Source organism: Nycticebus coucang, chromosome 10 (genome assembly GCF_027406575.1).
Source record: "Nycticebus coucang isolate mNycCou1 chromosome 10, mNycCou1.pri, whole genome shotgun sequence".
Lineage (NCBI taxonomy): Eukaryota > Metazoa > Chordata > Mammalia > Primates > Lorisidae > Nycticebus > Nycticebus coucang.
The window spans coordinates 40,223,874-40,245,128 of record NC_069789.1 but is presented as its reverse complement, the minus strand read 5'-3'; the positions used below and the strand labels follow the sequence as shown (position 1 = coordinate 40,245,128).

Sequence of the window (21,255 nt, the reverse complement as noted above, 5' to 3'; positions counted from 1 at the left end):
AGCCAATTGCCTGCTCAGTCTCTCCTCTTGGATGTGTTATGGACTCTCAGAATGTGTTCAAAATTCAGCTCCCAATCCTCTTCCTAAATTCTCATTCTTTACCATTTTGGGAAACAGCAGCTCCACCTTTTTAGTTGCTCAGACCACGAGCCTTTGTGTTACGCATGACACTTCTCTCATACCAAATGTCAGAGCCATGGCTTTTTTACCCTCCTAGCCTTTCTAGGATCTGACTGCTTCCATCACTCTCACCAGCACCTTCACAACCTAAGTCACTATCAATCTTGCACATCCTAATAGATCTCCCACCTTCTATCCAAATCTGATTGTGTCTCTCCTTGATTTTTAAAGTCCTTGATTAGTTTTCATCTTGCTCAGAATACAATTCAAATCCCTCACTGTGGCCGACAAGGCCCTGCATTGTCTGGCCACCTGTTTCTGCTCTGACCTCTTCTTCTCCGACTCTTCCTTTTGCTGGTTCCACACCAGCCACATAGGCATCTGACTGTCCTTGAGTATGCCAGGCACACCCACTTCAGGATTTTGTCCTTGCTCTGCCTAGAATTCTCTGCCCCAGATACCTGCATGGCTTAAGTTCTGTGTCAAACCTTATGATTTTCTAAGGATAGTCATTCTTACGTAAGGACTAATCCAGTTTGTTCAGTTGAGTATATATTACTATATAGAAGGTATTCATTGTTTTAAGTGCTGAGGTTTAGAGAGCCATGCTGTGCTGCATGATGCTATCATAGCCAGCTGTGCCTTCTGTAGCCCCATCTGCATCCTACCCTGGCTACTGAAAGCAAACTTCCTGGGCTAATTGAAACAATTGCCCAATTGCCAATTCTTCCAGTCTGTGTTCCTATTGGCACCAAGGTAGGTGGGAACAGGGTATTGGCCAATTGCTATTCCAGCTAACTGTAACAGAGGAAGAAGCGTCTCAAGGACATTTCATTCCTAATTCCTAAAGTTTGGTAGCAGTGGAATAGATATGTGCTAACAGTGAGTTATAAGGCAAAATATAAATAGGACAGAAAGGTCCAGTGAAACTTACATCTCTTCCTATTAAAGCAATTTTATCTTAGCAGCAGGAGTCAATAATTAACTCTGTTTTTCTTGGAAAGTTGGTATATTGCCCTTCTGCATGTGTTAGTTCATCTACATATATCTGACAATGTAGTTTTCTTTTTGAACCTGCTCAAAAATGTTTTATTTCTTTTAGTGTGCTATAATAAAATAAATTTATATAGATGTCATTGAATTTTACTGTACTTCCCAATGAAAATGGCAGTTACTAAAAATAGAAATTTAAGATACTCTATTAAAGTGCAAGTAGATTTTATTATCCTTTAATTCAGATAGAAAAATGTTTTTTACACAATATGTTTGTTAAGAAAGGCCTACAATAAAAGATCCTGAGAGGCATGAAGCATTCATATTCTTAACTCCCACCTGAAGTTTAGAGCTTACTGTGTTGGATGTGTCTTATTAATTTGAGGTGTGGGAGAGTGTCACTGATTTTATTCCTGTTACCTTCATTTCACATAAGTAATATAAATGTTTCTGGAATGCTAAAACACTAAGACAATATTAACTTGAGAATTCACGTTGGTAATTTTTCCTGGTTATTTAATAGTATTTTGCTCTATCACAAAATATTTAATAACCATTAAAAATGACAAAGTAGTTAAAATTTTGGGAGACCTCAAAAATATTAATTATATTCAACACAGGATAATTAGTAGTGTTTTTCTGATTTTATTTCACAGGTGGATATCCAGGTAAGATCAGTTGTGTTTTTGTTTGAGATTGAATCTGTGTTTTTAGTCTCACCTGCTTGGGTAGACTTTTGATTTGCTGTAATATTTTATCATGTGCATGAATTATTAACAAAATGACTGAAAAATTAATTGCTTATTTTAAAATTGGTATTTATTTTGAGAAATACATATGTGTTGAGCTTTATTTCTGACTCAAGGTTAATTTATATTTTTCTAAATTGAGCGACTACTAGAATTGTATGTAATAACAAATGAGAAGTTGAATCCCCAATGAATCCCCAACAATAAAAAAAAAGAAAAAAAAAAAAAAAGTTGAATCTTGCTGTTGATAATTATTAAATAGTTTTAACTTTAGATTAAACTAAACCAAAAGACAAATTATGACTTAAAATTGTGACTAGGAATTGGAAGATCATGCGAAAAACAATTGTAAACTTTCACCTAGTAACTCCTCTTGACAATGCCCAGTAGATGCTCAATAAATGAGAGTTACATGTGGTCATGATGAAAAACGTAAGAAATAGTAATAGACTGACTAATAATAGAAAACTTTCATGGTAGACGTTTGCTCAGCAAGTTAATTTTAAAATAATTTTAGATATAGGTTTTCTTGATATATTTTTCACTTTTATCATTAAATCTCAACCTTCACTTTGTTTTGAGGGATCCAAGTGAAGGCGAAGCCAGTGGCAGAACCGACCCCTCAAGGTGAGGAGCCACTATTGATACTTTGCTGCTAGGTCCCTGTGTCTGAAAGCATGCTTTTGATATACTTATAGCACTTAATAATCATGAAAAGAACTAATAACGAAATAGCATGTATATTTTAAATTTTTACATGGGGGGGGGTGGTTTCTGTTGCCTAGCATTTAAGTTTAAGTTAATCAACTTTAAGTTAAGTTTGTTTTACATTATTTTGAATTGTATACTTGGTAAAGAAATAGCCTTTCTGTTTTATAAAATATGTTGTAGTAGAAGTATTAATATGTAGTGATCTTTTTTGCAATAAAATGGCGTAACCAAAATCAGTCTGAGTCAAATAAGATAAATAACACAGAACACTGAGATAAATAATGTGGGAAGATTTGATGCTAATATTATAGTATATTTTAAATAAGAATTCAGTGTTGGGCCACATTTAAAAACTATCCTGTGTACTTTATGTTGGTTTATTGTTTGACAGTTAGTAATAATTGTGTATTCATTCTGGTGAGGGGTTTCAAACTAGAGCACTATCAGAATCACAGAGGGGACCTGATTAAAAAAAATGCTGGAGCCCCCACCTGGGCTTCTTGTTTGAGGGGCTGGCATTTGTATTTCTCCAAATTCCCTGGGGGTGCTAATGCTGCTGCTCCAGGGACCACATTATGGACATGTTAGTACTTACGTTCACATTTTATAAATGGGAAATTTAAGAAATGAAGGCATTGGGGCGGCGCCTGTGGCTCAGTCAGTAAGGCGCCGGCCCCATATACCGAGGGTGGCGGGTTCAAACCGGCCCCGGCCAAACTGCAACCAAAAAATGGCCGGGCGTTGTGGCGGGCGCCTGTAGTCCCAGCTGCTCGGGAGGCTGAGGCAAGAGAATTGCTTAAGCCCAGAAGTTGGAGGTTGCTGTGAGCTGTGTGAGGCCACAGCGCTCTACCGAGGGCCATAAAGTGAGACTCTGTTTCTACAAAAAAAAAAAAAAAAGAAATGAAGGTATTAAGTTATCTGGAGTATTCACGAGCATTAGGGATATAATATAAATCTTAGAACCAACAAGTAATTCCACAGTAAAGCAGACATCTGGCTTCATTTAGGAGCTATTTTGACCAGCTGAACACAAGCCTTCAATTTAACCTCTACTTTTTAAAATTATTCAAAATGTAAAATGCAGTGAACTTTGGAAAAACTTTTTTTTTTTTTATTAAATCATAGCTGTGTACATTAATCATGGGGCACCATACACTGGTTTTATAGACCATTTGACACATTTTCATCAAACTGGTTAACATAGCCTTCCTGGCATTTTCTTAGTTATTGTGTTAAGACATTTATATTCTACATTTACTAAGTTTCACATATACCCTTGTAAGATGCACTGCAGGTGTAATCCCACCAATCTGGAAAAACTTTTATTAGGCATTCCTATGTAGCCTTTTCTTTACAAACCATATTATATTTATGTTTACTAATATTAGCTGCTGTATTTCTTTGTGAAGTTAGGCACCTGAGTCACCATAGTAGAAAGCCAAAAGGAGGAAAGACAAATATTTTTAACCTTCATCTGCCTTTTTTTTGAGACAAAGTCTCACTCTCTACCCTCAGTAGAGTGCCATGGCGTCATAGGTGACAACAATCTCAAATTCTTGGGCTTGAGCAATCGTCTTGCCACAGCCTCCCAAGTAGCTGGAACTACAAGTGTGTGCAAACTACACCCAGATAGTTTTTCTGTTTTTAGTAGAGACAGGGTCTCATTCTTGCTCGGGCTGGTCTCAAACTCATGAGCTCAAGCAGTCCACCCGCCTCAGCCTCCCAGAGTGCTAGGGTTTTCTTCTGCCTTTTAAATAAATATGGAAGACTTTCAGCCCCTCCTCTACTTAGTCTTTACGTTTAAGCCCCCCTTGCATCTCATCCTATATTTCTACTAAAGTTTCCTCTGAGATACTTAATACTATGTAATGTCACAAGTGGCCACTAATATTGAAATTAATCTGCATGCATTTTTAGCCTTTTAATATGTCTACATAATTTTATTAACATTATGTATAAGAATTTAGTAACTCATTTTTTTATAAATGTTTACAAAGCATTTGGTAGTTGTTGAGCTTTGGTTTCCTTTTTTTGCTTTTGAACAAAGACTTATTGAATACAAACTTCAAGGTACTTGCTAGTCATTTAAACCTGTCAACAACCAGGTTAAAAAATGCCTATTTCATAAATAGACTTGATGAAAGTTAAAAAAAAATACCCATTTCACAGATGAATAAACAGTAAGGAACATAGACGGGATGAAAACAGTTCTAATGTGGTTCTGGCGTTTTTGAAAGATGGTATAGCATAGAAGTACGATGCCTGAGCCACAGTGCACGGGTTTGAGCTGTGTCTGCCACTTACATTGCTGTGTGGCTTTGGGGAGGTTACTTCAACACTTTCTGCCCCCACTTCCTCATCCTGACTGCCCGGTAGGGTTGTTGTGAGGGATAAGTGAGTAAATATTACATGTTGTGCACTTAGGACAGTTGCTACACATAGTAAGTACTCAGTAAATGTTAGCTGTTACTCTATGGGTATCCACATTTCTGGGAGCTGCTGACCTTATCAGTGGAAATGTTTGAGTCTGCACACAGAAAAACATCTTGTATCTGCCTGTTGCCTTCAGGTGGAATGGAAGGAAAACTGAACTTCACTTTCAACTCATTATTTCTGTGAGTTTTGGAAAAATAATTTTAAGTTTCCTAGCCATCACTTCTGTTTTTAAAATGAGTACTCAATCAAGACATCTTTCAAGTCCCTTCCAGCATGCTGATTCCATCACCAGAGTTATGTGTGTGGCCCTAATAAACGACTCTGATTGAGTCTGTGAGCCCAAGGGAGTCCTGTGGCACAGTGGCTTAGACTCAATGAGGAAAAAGAGAATAATAAAGACAAGGAAATAAATACTTTTAACAGTCTTTAGCAATTTATTTTCTCTTCCTTTGTCTGTCTTTATTTTCTCGAACTTACATAGTTTGCAGAGCCTTGAGGCCTCACATACCTAAGAATGAAGAGGACAGTATATATAAAATGATGTAAATGCACATATGAATGTACATTATACTGCTGATATAAAATGTATATGTTTAATACGTTTATGTAGTACATTATAAACTCCTTTCAAAATATTATTTCTTTCTTAAATCACAGATATGTGAGATAGGTTATTAAGTTAAAATTACAACTTCTATATTTGGATAACTGCTCGACAAATTTAATTACAGGGTGCTCTCATGAATAATCTGTTAACTTCACCACTTCACCTTCATATAATTATTTAAATAGGTTTTCTGGACCTATATTATTTGTGGGATACCTACAATACGTAAAAACCAGTGAGGCTTATTCATTTCACAAGTATGTATTAGTCATCTACCATGTGCCCAGCACAGTTCTAGATGCCTGATACATGTCAATGAACAAAATAGACAAAGTTGCCTTTTTTTTTTTTTTTGAGACAGTCTCACTATGTCACCCTGGGTAGAGTCTCACAGCAACCTCAAACTCTTGGGCTTAAGCGATTCTCTTGTCTCAGCCTCCCAAGTAGCTTGGCAGGCCCGGTCTGGGTTCAAACCCACCAGCTCTGGTGCATGTGGCTGGTGCCCTAGCCATTGAGCTATAGGCGCCAAGCCTAGACAAAGCTTCTTGTCCTTCTGAAGTTTACAATATAGTGGTAGATTCAGATGAGAAATAATAAACCTAATAAATAGGTTAAATAGTATATCAGAATGTGATCAGCACTATAAAGGAAAAAATAGAACAGGGTAAAGGGAGTTGGCCATGCTAGGGTAGGAGTCGGGGTACCATAAGGTAGTCATGGAAGGCCTCAAGGAGAAAGTGAGCAGAGATTTGAAAAAACAAGGCAGTTAATCATGTAGCCATGGGGTAGAGGTCAGGGGTGGGGTGAGTATTCCTGCAGCAGCCTTAGGCAGTGTGTTAAAAAAACAGTATGGAGGCCAGAGTGCCCTAAACAGATTGGGCAAGGTGGGAGGAGGAGTTGGAGTATAGGACACGTAGAGCCCTGTGGACGATTTTAAAGATGTCATTAATGAAATGAGAGATCATGAGAATACTGAGAGTGTGGGATAATCTGACATCTTCACATAATTACAATAAAACATTCATTCTCAACATTATCGGGTATAAATTATTTTCTTTCCCTCTGTAGTTGTTACTTTCCTCCTCAAAAAGGGCAGGAGGAAGGAATTTTTTCTTTATATTTCAAAAATGTATATTTACAAACAATGTCGGTAGTCCCTGTTGTGTGTATGTATACATATATACATAGATACACACACAGAGTATGTATATAATGAAAAATCTGCTTTTGTAAAATTTAATAGAGAAATATGGAAGGAACTGATAAAAAGCATTAAGTTCTTCATTTTCAGCTGCAGTTTTGTTTCCCCACAAACAAATATATATAAGAGAATATGCTATTTTAGGTTGAAGATGTTAAAAGTCAAAACAGATGGCATCTTGGGGGTCTGTGTTTGTAAGAGCAAGAGAACTTAAACCTTGTGTCTTTTTTAAGGCACTGAATTATGACCACTTAAATTTTATATGTGTTTTCTTTTTTTTTGCTGAATGGAACTTCTGTTTTCATTCTTTTCTTTTGCCTCTTTTTTCCAGAATTACATCAGGGGAACCAAAAGAAAGAGACAAGGAAGAGGGTAAAGATTCCAAACCGCGTTCTTTGCGGTTCACGTGGAGCATGAAGACCACCAGTTCAATGGACCCTAATGACATGATGAGAGAAATCCGAAAAGTGTTAGATGCAAATAACTGTGATTATGAACAAAAAGAGAGGTTTTTACTTTTCTGTGTCCATGGAGATGCTAGGCAGGATAGCCTTGTGCAGTGGGAGATGGAAGTCTGCAAGTTGCCACGGCTGTCACTTAATGGGGTCCGATTCAAACGAATATCTGGGACATCTATTGCCTTTAAGAACATTGCATCCAAAATAGCGAATGAGCTTAAGCTGTAAAGAAATGCAAATTTGCAAGATCAGGGAAGATACATCCACATAAGAGGTACAGTTTTTGAATGTACTGGTAATGCCTAAGGTGGTCCACCTGTGAATCTCCCCATGTAGAATTTGCCCTTAATGCAATAAGGTTATACATAGTTATGAACTGTAAAATTGAAGTCAGTATGAACTATAATAAATATCTGTAGCTTAAAAAGTAGGTTCACATGTACAGGTAAGTATATTGTGTATTTCTGTTCATTTCTGTTCATAGAGTTGTATAATAAAACATGATTGCTTAAAAACTTGTATAGTTGTCTAGATTTCTGCACATAAATGTATGTTTGATGCTTTGAGTTGAAAATGTTCTCCCCTGTTATTTACATTCTGGTGGGTTTTATAAATTCTTACCTCCATCATGCAATTTTGAAAATTGTGTCCAGAATTAAAAGTGCACAGAAATAGTCTTTACAATTATAGCATGGACTTTTTAAAATAATTTTAAGATTGTATTTAAATCTAAACCAGTAGCTGATAAGTAGACCAGCTTTCTCATACACAGAATTACTCCTGCTTATCTCTGCTCTGATCCTCGTTATCAAACAAGGCTTAGTTGAGAAGAGACAAAAGGTTTACAGTGTTGGCACTTAGAGTTACTTAAAATAAGTGTGAAAATAAATAATAGCTTTGCCTGAGCTAACTGGGGGGAAAGTTAAATCTACATCAAGTTTCTTTCGAACTTTGACGTGTTTTCTGACCCACTGCTAATTGTAGCAGCAAAATTAAAAAGAAATAATACTTTATCTGGCTATTATAATGTAAACTGTCACTTAAGTTTGCTGCCTTCAGAATACCACAATATAATTGCGGGAATATTATACTATTGGGACTGTTTCATAGCACAAATTCATCTTTACAGTGTTGATCAATGCATCAGTTAAGAAATAATGCCACCTCAGGAATTAACTGGCATTGGGAACATTTGCCTCATTCTCCCATCCTCTCCATCCACCTCTGCCATTGTAATATCTGTAACTACTTAAGAGACTTGTGGACAAAACATACTATTTATAAATGTATATTATTGATTTGCACTTACGTGGTTGTTCAGTTTGTTCCCATGTAACATTTATTTTAAATATTTTGCCAGATTTCTTGTATTTATTCCACATCATTATGCCTATAATGTGTGGCTTTGTAATTGGGCATTTGCCTACTTGTTTTTCATAATTAGTGATATATGCTATGTAAAATCACTAGTAAAGGTACATTTTAATACTTGTTATTTTATACTGAATTAGCCTTGGAGGGTGACTGTGCCATGTTATTTAATGTTGTAATTACTGTTATATCAAAATATGGGCCCCCATCTGCATACTCCTGAGAAATAGAAAGTGTATTCAAATTTTATCAGTTTAAAGAAAAATAAAGCTGTGATAAATACTGTAATTCTAACCTACATTAGAAAGCTCTAAGTGTAGGTGATATGCCATTCCACGATGGCTTCCAGACTAGGGTGAATTTTACATTCTGTACTGTACTGTGATGTAGCTTTCTTCTGTAACAGTTCTGTTCTAAAATGAAGTGTATTTTTGCCTTAGCAAAGGGTGGTGTTTGGAAAACAAAAAAACTGTGTAGCCCCTTTTTGACCCAGTGTTCATTCAAAAAAAAATTGATGCAAATCTTTATTCACTTTCACTGGTGCACACTGAAATTTTACTTGAACCGTTCTCATAATAAAGCACTTGTCTTCTGCTCTTTATCAAAATGTGAATTACCTGTTTTCTGATATAAAAGTATTCTGTATGAGTTTATATTATGTGTTTTAAATTTAGTAGGCAAGGGTGAAGCTATGTAGATTTTCAAGATGCCATTATGACAAGAAAATTTAACCCTTTTATAGGAATTTCTACTGTTGAAAGACTTTAAAGAAAAATAGTCCTCATGCCTTTTCCAAAGTAGAAACTGATGTTTTTTACATCCTCTCACTTTGGCCAACTCTTCTATGTTTGTGGAAAGGAATTTTACTTCACTATTTTTTATGAACTAAACTGAAATCTTGATAGTCACTTTAGAGTTTTCATTTTATGTGTTCATGACAACCTAAATATTTTTGAAGATTTAGAGGAATTTTTTAATATGTTTGCATAAATAAATATCAGTTTATGTTCACTGGCTATGTGATACCAGGATTTCCTTGGCTTCTGTTGAAATATTATTTGACATGACATCCCTTGTGTTAAATTTCTTTGTAGAAATTGGGGCACAGTATTTGATGGGATAAATAAAAATAAGATGAAATATACCCCAGAACCATGACCCAATAATATTCTGTAAGGTAGAATTTGGTTGAAAATCCAAAAGGCCTCCATTTCAAGGTGATTCTCACGGGTGGTACCATTTCATAATGTGAGCATAAAGAAAGTGATTCCATCAGTCTGTGTAAGTCAATCAGGATGAGCTCTGCCTTCTTTTTAAAAATATCTATTGAAGGGTGGTGCCTGTGGCTCAGTGAGTAGGGCACTGGCCCCATATACTGAGGGTAGCGGGTTCAAACCCGGCCCCGGCCAAACTGCAAAAAAAAAAATAGCCAGGCGTTGTGTTGGGCGCCTGTCCCAGCTACTCCGGAGGCTGAGGCAAGAGAATTGCGTAAGCCCAAGAACTGGAGGTTGCTGTGAGCCGAGGGCAGTAAAGTGAGACTCTGTCTCTACAAAAAAAAAAAATCTATTGAAATACCTCTTGTCTCTCAAGATACATAAAGGGATTATTTGTGTAGGGTTCCCACCTTTCCAAGGTTTTTGTTCACTTGAAAGGGCAAATGTAGGGCGGTGCCTGTGGCTCAGTCGGTAAGGTGCCGGCCCCATATACAGAGGGTGGCGGGTTCAAACCCGGCCCCGGCCAAACTGCAACCAAAAAATAGCCGGGCGTTATGGTGGGCGCCTGTAGTCCCATCTACTCGGGAGGCTGAGGCAAGAGAATCGCTTAAGCCCAGGAGTTGGAGGTTGCTATGAGCTGTGTGAGGCCACGGCACTCTACCGAGGGCCATAAAGTAAGACTCTGTCTCTACAAAAAAAAAAAAAAAAGAAAGGGCAAATGTAAATACATGCATAATCAAAAAACACAAATAGTAAAGTGTTCAAACAAGCATAGACTATAGATGCCATAGAAGTTAGAGAAAAGTAGAGTCTGTATGGACACTAGAAAGGAAGGCCTCTAAAATTTAAGAGACAGTTTAGAAAAGACCCTCCAGATGTAAGGAACATATGAGAAAATGCTTGAGGTTAGTGGTAGCTGTAAGACACAAGTCAAAAATGAACCACGTGTTCCAGGGATTGGCAGGATTCACTGGGTGTCAGGGTTCACAACATACGGAGGAATTAGTACATTAGACCTTGCAGAAGAAAAGGTAGTGCACTTGAAAACATAGCAAAAGAAATTATTCAAAATAAAAAACAGCTGGAAAAAGATGAACAGTGCATCAGTGAGCTGGAGGACGATATAAGGCACCCTAAAATATAGGTAGAGTCCCTGAGGAGGAAAAGGGAGGAGGAGAGAAAAACATTTGAAGATGAAATGGCCAGAATATTTCTAAATTTCCTGAAGATTATAAACCCACAGACCTCAAATGTTTGACAAACCCCAGTGAAAAAAACTATCTCAAGTTGTCAGATCACAGGTTTCTTTAAAACTGGTGAAGAAAATAAAAACCTATAAAATCAACCACAGGTAAAAATACATATTACATAAAGAGGAACAAAGATAAAAGTAACAGCTGACTCCATGTCAGAAATGATGCAAACCAGAAAAGTATTAGAAAAAAAATTAAACTGTCAAAGTAGGATTCTACACCCAGATAAAATACCCATCCAGAACAAAGATGAAATAAGAATGTTTAGGCATGCAAAAGCTAAAATAATTATCAACAGCATGCTTGCACTACAAGAAATGTTAAAGGAAACCCTTCAACACTCACTAATCATAAAGGAAATGTAAATTAAAACCACAGTGAGATACTACTTCATACCTGTTAGAATGACTACTATCAAAAAGATGAAAGATAAATGTTGGCAAGGATGTAATTAATACAGCCATTATGGAAAAGAGTAGGGAGGTTCTAAAAATTTAAACATAACAACCTACCCATACAATACAGCAATCTCACTGCTGGGTATATATCCAAAGGATATGCAGTCACTATGTCAAAGAGATACCTAGGCCAGGTGCAATGGCTCATACCTACAATCATAGTACTTTGGGAGCCTGAAGTGGGATTGCTTGATTCCAGGAGTTCAAGACCAGCCTGAGCAAGAGTGAGACCTGGTCTCTACAAAAAAATTGAAAAAGTAGCCAGGTGGGGTGGCACGCACCTGTAGTCCCAGCTACTCAGGAGGCTGAGGCAGAAGGATCCTTAAACCCAAGAGTTTCAAGTTGCTATGAGCTATAATGATGCCTCTGCATTACTGGTCCATCGCTCTCTCTCCATCTCTCTCTCTCTCTCTCTCTCTCTCTCTCTCTCTCTCTCTCTCTCTCTCTCTCTCTCTCTCTCTTTCTCTCACATACACACACACACAAGCATCTGTACTCCCATGTTCATTGTAGCATAATTCACAATAGCCAACATATGGAATCAACCTATGTGTCCATCAGTAGACGAATGGATTAAGATGAAGTATATATATACAGTGGAGCACTATTCATCTCTTACAAAGGATGTAATCCCTTACAAATTACATGCTGTCATGTGTGATAACAAAGATGAAACTGGAAGACATTATGTTAACATGAAATAAGCTGGGCACAGAAAGACAAATACCATATGATCTCACTTATATGTGGGCTCTAAAACAAGTCAAACTCGTAGAAACAGAAGTAAACTAGTGGTTACCAGAGGCGGTGGTAGAGAGGAGTAGGGAGAGGTTGGTCAAGGACAAAAAGTTACAGTGAGGAAGGATAAGTTCAAGAGAGCTATAGTTCATCATGGTGACTGTAGTTAATAGCTATATTTTACACTTAAAATTGCTAAGAGAGGGTGGTCCCTGTGACTCAAGGAGTAGGGTGCCAGCCCCATATGCCAGAGGCGATGGGTTTAAACTAGGCCTGGCCAAAAACTGACAAAAAAAAAAAAAAAAATTTGCTAAGAGAGTAGATTTTAAGTATTATCACAAAATAAGACGTGTGAGGAAATTCATATGTTAAATAGCTTGATTTAGCCATTCCACAAAGTATATGTGTATCAATACATCATCTTGTACACAATAAATATAGTACAATTTTTATTTGCCAGTCAAAAATTTTATTTTAATTAAAAAAGAAATTAGCTCTCTTTTCTCTGCCTGCGGAGATGGCAGTCATCTCTTATTCAGTATCATGGGCACCCTCAGACCCCATGTGAAGCCCCGGATCCTCAAAAAGAAGACCAAGAAGTTTATCCAGCACCTTTCAGACCAAAATGTCAAAATTAAGCCTAATAGGTGGAGATGCAGAGGTCTTGACGACTGGGTTCAGAGAAGATGCAAGGGCCAGGTCTTGATGCCTACCGTTGGTTAGGGAGAAACAAGAAAACAAAACCTGCTCAGTGCCCATAATTCAGTGAGTAGGGCACCGGTCACATACACTGAGATCTGCAGGTTCGAGCCCGGCCCAGGCCAGCTAACCAACAATGACAACTGCAACCAAAAAATAGCCGGGCATTGTGGCGGGCGCCTGTAGTCCCAGCTACTTGGGAGGCTGAGGCAAAAGACTCACTTGAGCCCAAGAATTGGAGGTTGCTGTGAGCTGTGACATCATGGCACTCAAACCAGGGCAACAAAGTGAGACTGTCTCAAAAAAGAAAGAAAGAAAAAAAAAATGAAAAAGAAAACAAAGCTGTATAGGCTTGGTGCGTGTAGCTCAGCAGCTAGGGCACCAGCCACATACACTGGAGCTGGCAGGTTCAAACCCAGCCCAGGCCTGCTGAACAACAGTGACAACTGCAACCTCCCCCCCAAAAAAAATAGCTGGGCATTGTGGCAGGTGCCTGTAGTTTGATGCTGTGAGCTATGACACCATGGCACTCTACCAAGGGAGACAAAGTGAAACTCTGTCTCAGAAATAAAAAATGTAAAAGGAAAGAATAATGAGTTATCTGGATTAGAAGTAAAATAATAAGTTTGTTTTCAGGTTTAAGATTCTGAAAACAGGATAAAGATCATTAAGCTTAACCACTTTATTTAACAAATAAACAGATTGAAGCTCAGTGCAATAAATTAGACAGCATGCTGAAGTTAAGGACTCTGGTGAGATGTCCCATAGACATGAGGTTATAAACCAGAAGCCAGATCTCAAGGCAGATCTGGATGTTGTCAGTAAGGACCTAATAGTTGTAGATATAGGACGTGACCAGTAACTGAAATAAAGATTAAATTGTCATGATTCAATGATTGGTACTTGGGGGGCACTAAGTAAATTTACAGATGTTTACAAATGTGCAAATCATATGTCCTATACTTATGGAGTTTGGAAACCTTAAAAATGAATTCTTTTCATTTGTTTTAGGAATACATGATATAATACTTTTATTTCTCTAAAGTAATATTCTAACCGAATTATTTATTGCCAAAATTAAATTATATACATTTATACAGAAACTTAGCTACATAACATTTAGATTATTTTTAAGCCAGAATGGTTAAAAATTAATTTTTTAAAATTCATTTTATTGGGGCAGCGCCTGTGGCTCAGTGAGCAGGGCGCCGGCCCCATATACCGAGGGTGGCGAGTTCAAACCCAGCCCCGGCCAAACTGCAACAAAAAAATAGCCGGGCGTTGTGGCGGGTGCCTGTAGTCCCAGCTACTCGGGAGGCTGAAGCAGGAGAATCTCCTAAGCCCAGGAGTTGGAGGTTGCTTTGAGCTGTGTGACGCCATGGCACTCTACCGAGGGCAATAAAGTGAAACTCTGTCTCTACAAAAAAAAATTCATCTTATTGGTCTGTAACATCATTGCAATTTTTGTCACAAAGCACCACAATACAAAGCAAGAGGTGTATAAAGGAGGAGGTTATGATGGTGAATTATCTAGAGAAAAGATACGCTTTTAAAAATTACAGCTACTAATAAGTCAAAAAAATGTATATATAGAATATTACATGTAAAAAACATTATCTTTTTTTAAAAATAATTAATTTTTTTGAAAATTTCTACCAAGATAAAAGCTTGGCTGTATGATAATTACAAATAGATGTGTTTTATAAAATTTCCTAGTAATTGCTCTAACTCAGCTTATACTCAGTGGTTTGGTTCTAATAATATAGACAAGGGGAGAGAAAATGGTATTGAATTTGAAATATAGATAAGGGGAGAGAAAAATGGTATTTCAATCTCGATCTTTAATTTTCTAAGAAAACATTAGTGATATTTATTTTGAAAACTAAAATAAGTTAAAAGAAGCTGACTTTTGAAGACACTAGCTTAGTTAGTGCAGCTCTACATAAGTCATATTTTAAGTTATATGGCTATATAGAAGTAGTAAAGCAAGTAAAACTGGAGAAAGCCCCACTTCCATAATGTTTTTGAGAAATCAAATTTTCTTAAACATGTTTATAATGTCCAACTCATATCTTTTTAATTATAAGCAAAACCCATTGGAATTCCATGTAAATGCTCAAAATTATTAAGATGATATCAGTAATCTGAGTTATATTAAGTTGATTTTTTTCTTTATCTGATAAGTAATTAAATTATTCTACATAAGTCAATCTGAAGTTGATGCCACTATACCCATTGCAGACACATTTTCTAACTCCAATATAGTTTATATAGATTATTATCCATATCTAGATTAACTGATAATAAACTTAATCCAAGAATCAAAATATTATAGATTGAAAGAGTTCTTATGATGCTGAATCTAAAATAAGTTGCCTCCCCAAACTGGCCATGCTGCTGCTGCTTCAACAGTAACAAAGACAAGGCCAGCCTGCCCTAAATATTATGAAGGTCAGACACAAGAGCACAAAGAAAAGCCTTGTCCCAAAGCAAACCTCTCTACTCCCATCTCTTTCAGCTCCATCCTGCACCTGGAGGGCCCAAAGGGCAAGTATGTGGATAGTATATCAGTCTGCATTTATTTCATTCAACTGATGCTAAGTCTTACTAAATCAATTATCATTCAGCTTGCTCTTCCGCATTTTGGGTTTGCCATTTATTTAGAAATCCAGATACATTTTCCATGATAGTCAATAAAAAATAACAGGAAGAAGAGGAAGAGGAGAAAGGTTGTCTGGTATAATATTTTTCTTAATGAACCTATGCTAATTGCTAATAATTATCTTTCATTTCTCCCTTCTAAGTGCTTAGTTCCTTCCTAAGCCACTCAAAAGATTTTCTAAAATCAACGTTTACCTGTTTTGGTAGAATTTTGGTGCTTCTTCTGTTTGACTCAGTTTTTCAAAGGGCGCTTACAAGCAGTTTCCTCCTTTGAGCTGTTCATGTACTTTTTTTTTTCTTTTTTGAGACAGTGTCTCCATGTACAGTGCAGTGGTATATCATCATAGCTCACTGCTGCCAACCTCAAATTCCTGGGCACAAGTGATCCTCCTGCCTCAGCCTCTCATGTAGCTGTGACTACAGACATATACCACCCCACCTGGCTAATTTTTTCCTGTTTTTAGTAGAGAGAGAGAGTGGGTCTCCCTCTTCCTCAGGCTGGTCTTGAACTTCTGAGTTCAACCAGTCCTCCTGCCTCTGCCTCCCAGAGTGCAAGGATTGTAGGCATGAGCCACCATGCCAAGCCTGTTTCTGTACCCTTACATGTTACTTCTTCTAGCCAGGAATCATAAAATAATTCAGAATAGCAATAGAAATAATTTTTTATTCTCTCCTGTTTTAAAACACAATAAAATATTTTCTTCTTCTCATAAAATTGACACATGTTGAATGGAAATTTAGAAAATATAGGTAATCCAAAGAAGAAAAAAAATGAAACAAAAACTCCTCTCCATCCAGAAACCACTTTTGATATTTTGCCATTTCTGTGGGAAATTCTGTATATAATTGTAGTAAAAGTTTGAATGTTAGGTATTGATGGATGAAAAAACAAGACCACAAGATGGCAGTAGCACATAGCAAGCTTTACTTGGACAGTGCTTGGACAGGTTCCCTGGGAGAAGTCCTCATGGCAGGAGACCTTCCCTGAGACAGTCTCTGGGTCAGAGACTCCCAAGGGCAGCAGACACTCGGGGTCTTTTATAGCCAAGGAGTGTGTCTTATCTATGGCTGGAGGATGTTGGGTGCAGTTTTGCAAATTATGCAAATCAGTCAGGCTTCAGACAGGCAAAAGATATTTGGGCTATTTTTAAAGTGATGAGATGTATAAGAATTTGAGGTTGGGGCGGCGCCTGTGGTTCAGTGGGTAGGGCGCCGGCCCCATATGCCGAGGGTGGCCGGTTCAAACCCAGCCCCGGCCAAACTGCAACCAAAAAATAGCCGGGCGTTGTGGCGGGCGCCTGTAGTCCCAGCTGCTTGGGAGGCTGAGGCAAGAGAATCGCGTAAGCCCAAGAGTTAGAGGTTGCTGTGAGCTGTGTGAAGTCATGACACTCTACCCAAGGACAGTACAGTGAGACTTTGTCTCCACAAAAAAAAAAAAAGAATTTGAGGTTGGTGCTGACAGGCTTGAGTTAGTGGCTGATACACAGGGGCCTGTCTTTAACTCACTTATGCAACAGTAATTTTTCAAAATGAGAACCACACTGAACATTGTTTTACAAAACACTTTTTTCATGTAAGCTCCACGGACCTCTTTTTGTATCTTTATGTCAATATTCTTCAACACTCCTCCAGCTGTTTCTTAAAAGAATAGAAACTCCCTCCCCCATGTGTTATTTCATAGAAAAATATATGAAAATTATGCATACTGTGGAAAAATATACACTTATATTTGTGAGTGTGTTGTGTGTGTGTGTTGGAGTGGAAAGGAAGAACTTCTGCTGGCTTCTCTCAAACACCCGCCTTTTGTTCTTTTTAGTCTCAGTCACCCTCGGTAGAGCGCTATGACATCACAGCTCACAGTCACCTCAAACTCTTGGGCTCAAGCGATCCTCTTGCCTCAGCCGCCCAAGTAGCTGGGACTACCAGTGCCTGACACAATGCCCAGCTATTCCTAGAGGTAAGGTCTCATTCTTGCTCAGGCTGGTCTCAAATTCCTGGCCTCAAGCAATCCACCTGCCTCAGTCTCCTAGTGAGCTAGGATTAAAGGCATGAGACGCTGCCCCAGCTTCTGGGTTAGCCTTAAAGTCTAGGGCTGTACCATGCCACTGTTTTAAAATGTTTTAATAGATTTGTGATATTCTATTTCATAAGATATAATTTATTTACTTAATGCCTTGTTTGGGGGACATTTTGACTTTTTCTAGTTTTTGATGTCATAACATCGCCATGAATGTCTTCATAATTAAACCTGTACATATTTCCATTATTATCCTGTAGGTAAATTCCTTCAAAGCATATGAATAATTTTGAAAGCTGATAGTTTATTTCCTCTCATCTATGGTTATATTGTATTCTATCCCTGAAGCCTAGCAATCATTTTCCTTGAGAGAAAAAACTGAAATTAATATTTACTTGAGAATTTTCTTGTCTTTGTTGCAAAAATCACAGGTTTAGAGATGAGCAAGCCGATTCCAGTGTGTAGGAGGCACCAAGACATCACTGAGATGTAAAGAGATATTAAATAGAAAAAAATCGCATGTCATCAGAAAGAATTTTACTTAAGAAAAATATTAGTGTGTGGTTAGAAAGAACACTTTGATAAGGGGCTGGGAGTTGGGGAAAAGAGGCGAGAAATCCTCAGGGACATGTTTGTGTAATATATGGCCAAGGAGTTGCCATTCATTCAAAGTCTTGTATCAAAGTACATTGTACATATCTGTCAGCCTCTCCTGCCCTTGCCCAGCTTCTTTTTTTTTTAAGTCTTAGATTATTGGCCGGCATGGTGACTTCTGCCTGTCTTCCTATTACTCTGGGAGGCAGAGATGGTTGGATCACTTGAGCTCAAGCCTAAGCAAGAGCAAGACCCCATCTCTACTGAAAACATAAAAAAAACTATAGTCCCAGCTATACAGGAGGCTGAGGCAAGAGGATTTCTTGAGGCCAAGAGATTGAGGTTGCTGTGAGCTATGACTCACGGCACTCTACCCAGGGCAACAGAGTGAGATTCTGTCTCAAAAAAAACAAAAAAAAACCAAAGTGTCACATTATTAACTTGCAAAGGCACCCCTTTCAAGCTGTGGCCACTGTCATATTTCAACGTATCAGCCTGTTCTCTAGCGTTACCAGATGGAGAGGGTCCAGCTGCCTGTCACTGTCATCCAATATGCAGAGACGGGGGTAGGTCCACCAAACTTTGTCAGAAGGCCGGGATTCTGGAGAACAGTGAGAGCAGCCTCTCCAAGACTGTTCTGATCTACCATTTCCAACATTACAGTTTTTTATACATTTAAGTTCAAAGTGAAGACAGAATTAACCCTTATCTTAAACAATAATCAGCAGAACCCATGATCCATAGTAAACAACAATCAGTATAACCCATGACCCCAAACAACATATCAATTCAAAAGTTAATCCCCTAGGCTCGATAGCCGTAGCTCAGTGAGTAGGGTGCCAAGGCTGGTGAGTTGGAGCCTAGCCCAGGTGTGCTAAAAACAACAGCTGCAACCAAAAAATAACCAAGCTTTGTGGCAGGTGTCTGTAGTCCCAGCTATTCAGGAGGCTGAGGCAAGAGAATCACTTAAGCCCAAAAGTTTGAGTTTGCTGTGAGCTGTGTTACTGAGGGCAACATAGTGAGACTGTCTCCAAAAAAAAAAAAAAAGTTAATCCCCTAAATCAATCCATCTAAACTGCTCAAGATAGGCATCTTTAGAGTTGGGAGCTAAATGTACAAAACAGTAAGAATGGAGGGGGGTGTGTGAAGGTCAGGCAGGACCTACACCAACCAGACCAGCTGTGTCACGTCTGCCTCAGCCTGACAGACTCCATCTCATTCTCACTATACGTGCTTTCGCTAGTAGAAATCTTTCTGTTCTTCATGCTCTGAACATAAATTGAAAGCCCCTTTGCTGACATTTGCATTTTTTCTTTTATTTATTTATTTTTTTATTTTATTTTTCTTTTTTTTTATTGTTGGGGATTCATTGAGGGTACAATAAGCCAGGTTACATTGATTGCAATTGTTAGGCAATGTTTCAGCTCTCAGGCTTGGACCTTCGCCCCTCCTCAGGCCACCTCTCTCCTTGCATATCTCTTGCCCCAAAGGCGCCCTGTTCCCTTCACACCCATGCTTCCAGCACTCTGCTTTGTGCCACTCCTCTCTCCGGCTGTCTGGAAACTCTCTCCAAGGTAGCACTGGCCACCTCAACTCTGTGCAGATCTTTCCTTCTACCTCCCCATTTACCTTGCCTTTTCCCTGCCACCCTCTTTGAAAAGAGGCTGTTCATTTCCCTATCCCCTGTGTGTCTCCATAAAGCCAGCGTCTGCCTCTCAGCTTGCTGCTTTGGAGGAGCTGGAGAGTGTAGGAGAAAGAAATAATTGAATAGGCCTCATCCTGGATCAGATGAAAGCAAGTAGTGCTGAAAGGTAATAGCCAAAACCCTACTTGTATCCTGCATTGGGCTCACTATTCAGAGACTTAATGTACTTTGTGGTGTTTTCTACTTATCATCTTTCCTTCCAGGGGCTTCCTCATCAGTCCCTGCCCAAATCAAATCTGTTATTAGACACATTCCTTAAAAACAGAATGACAACAACAGAAAAATAGCCCAATTAAAAAATGGACAAAGAAGGATGGGTGTGGTGGCTCATACCTGTAAATCTAGTCTGGGAGGCTGAAATGGGAGAATTGCTTGAACTCAGGAGTTGGAGACCAGCTAGAGCAAGAGTGAGACCCCATCTCTTCTAAAAACAGTAAAATTAGCTGGGTGTCAGGGCAGCCACCTGTAGCCCAAGCTACTTGGGAGGCAGAGGCGGAGGATCATTTGAACCCAGGAGTTTGAGGTTGCTGTGAGATAGGCTGACACTACAGCATTCTAGCCTGGGTGACAGAGTTAGACTCTGTCTCAAAAAAAAAATAATAATAATAATTAAAATAATTAATTGGGTCATGGAAGAAAATACTTCTATGGGTCATGGAAGAAAATACTTTTTTTTTTTTTTGAGACAGAGTCTCAAGCTGTTGCCCTGGGTAGAGTGCCATGGCGTCACAGCTCACAGCAACCTCCAACTCTTGGGCTTAAGTGATTCTCTTGCCTCAGCCTCCCAAGTAGCTGGGACTACAGGCACTCGCCACAAGGCCTGGCTATTTTTTGGTTGTAGTTGCCATTGTCATTTTAGCTGGCCCGGGCTAGTTTGAACCAGCCAGCCTCGGTGTATGTGGACAGTGCCCTACCCACTGAGCTATGGGCACTGCCCAAGAAAATACTTTTAAAAGCTGTTTTTTTTTTTTTTTTTTTTTAATGCACAAAGAATTGAAATAGATGTTTCTCTAAAAAAGATATACAGGCCAGGCACAGTGAGGCACACTAATAATCCAAGGCCTCTGGAAGGCCATAGTAGGAGGATCACTTGAGGTCAGGAGTTCAAGACAAGCCTAAGTAAAAGTGAGGCCTGTCTCCAACAAAAATAAAAAAAAAGTTACCCAGGTATGGTGGCATGCACCTGTAGTCCTAGCTACGGTGGAGGCTGAAGCAAAAGGATTACTTGAGTACAGGAGTTTCAGGTAGCACTGAGCTATGATGACGCCAC

At 38.5% G+C, this 21,255-nt stretch overlaps 1 protein-coding gene across 2 annotated transcripts in view; it reads left to right on the top strand.

Annotated features, from left to right (window-relative positions):
* Positions 1 to 9,247, top strand: part of MARK1 (microtubule affinity regulating kinase 1) — a 161,620-nt gene extending 152,373 nt beyond the window's left edge. For both annotated transcript variants that reach the window (XM_053607043.1, XM_053607042.1), the window contains exons 17-18: positions 2,445 to 2,489; positions 7,149 to 9,247. In XM_053607043.1, the coding sequence (XP_053463018.1) occupies positions 2,445 to 2,489; positions 7,149 to 7,503 (400 nt within the window). In that variant the 3' untranslated portion in view covers positions 7,504 to 9,247. The remainder of the gene's footprint in view (positions 1 to 2,444; positions 2,490 to 7,148) is intronic.
* The last annotated feature ends 12,008 nt before the right edge of the window (positions 9,248 to 21,255 follow it).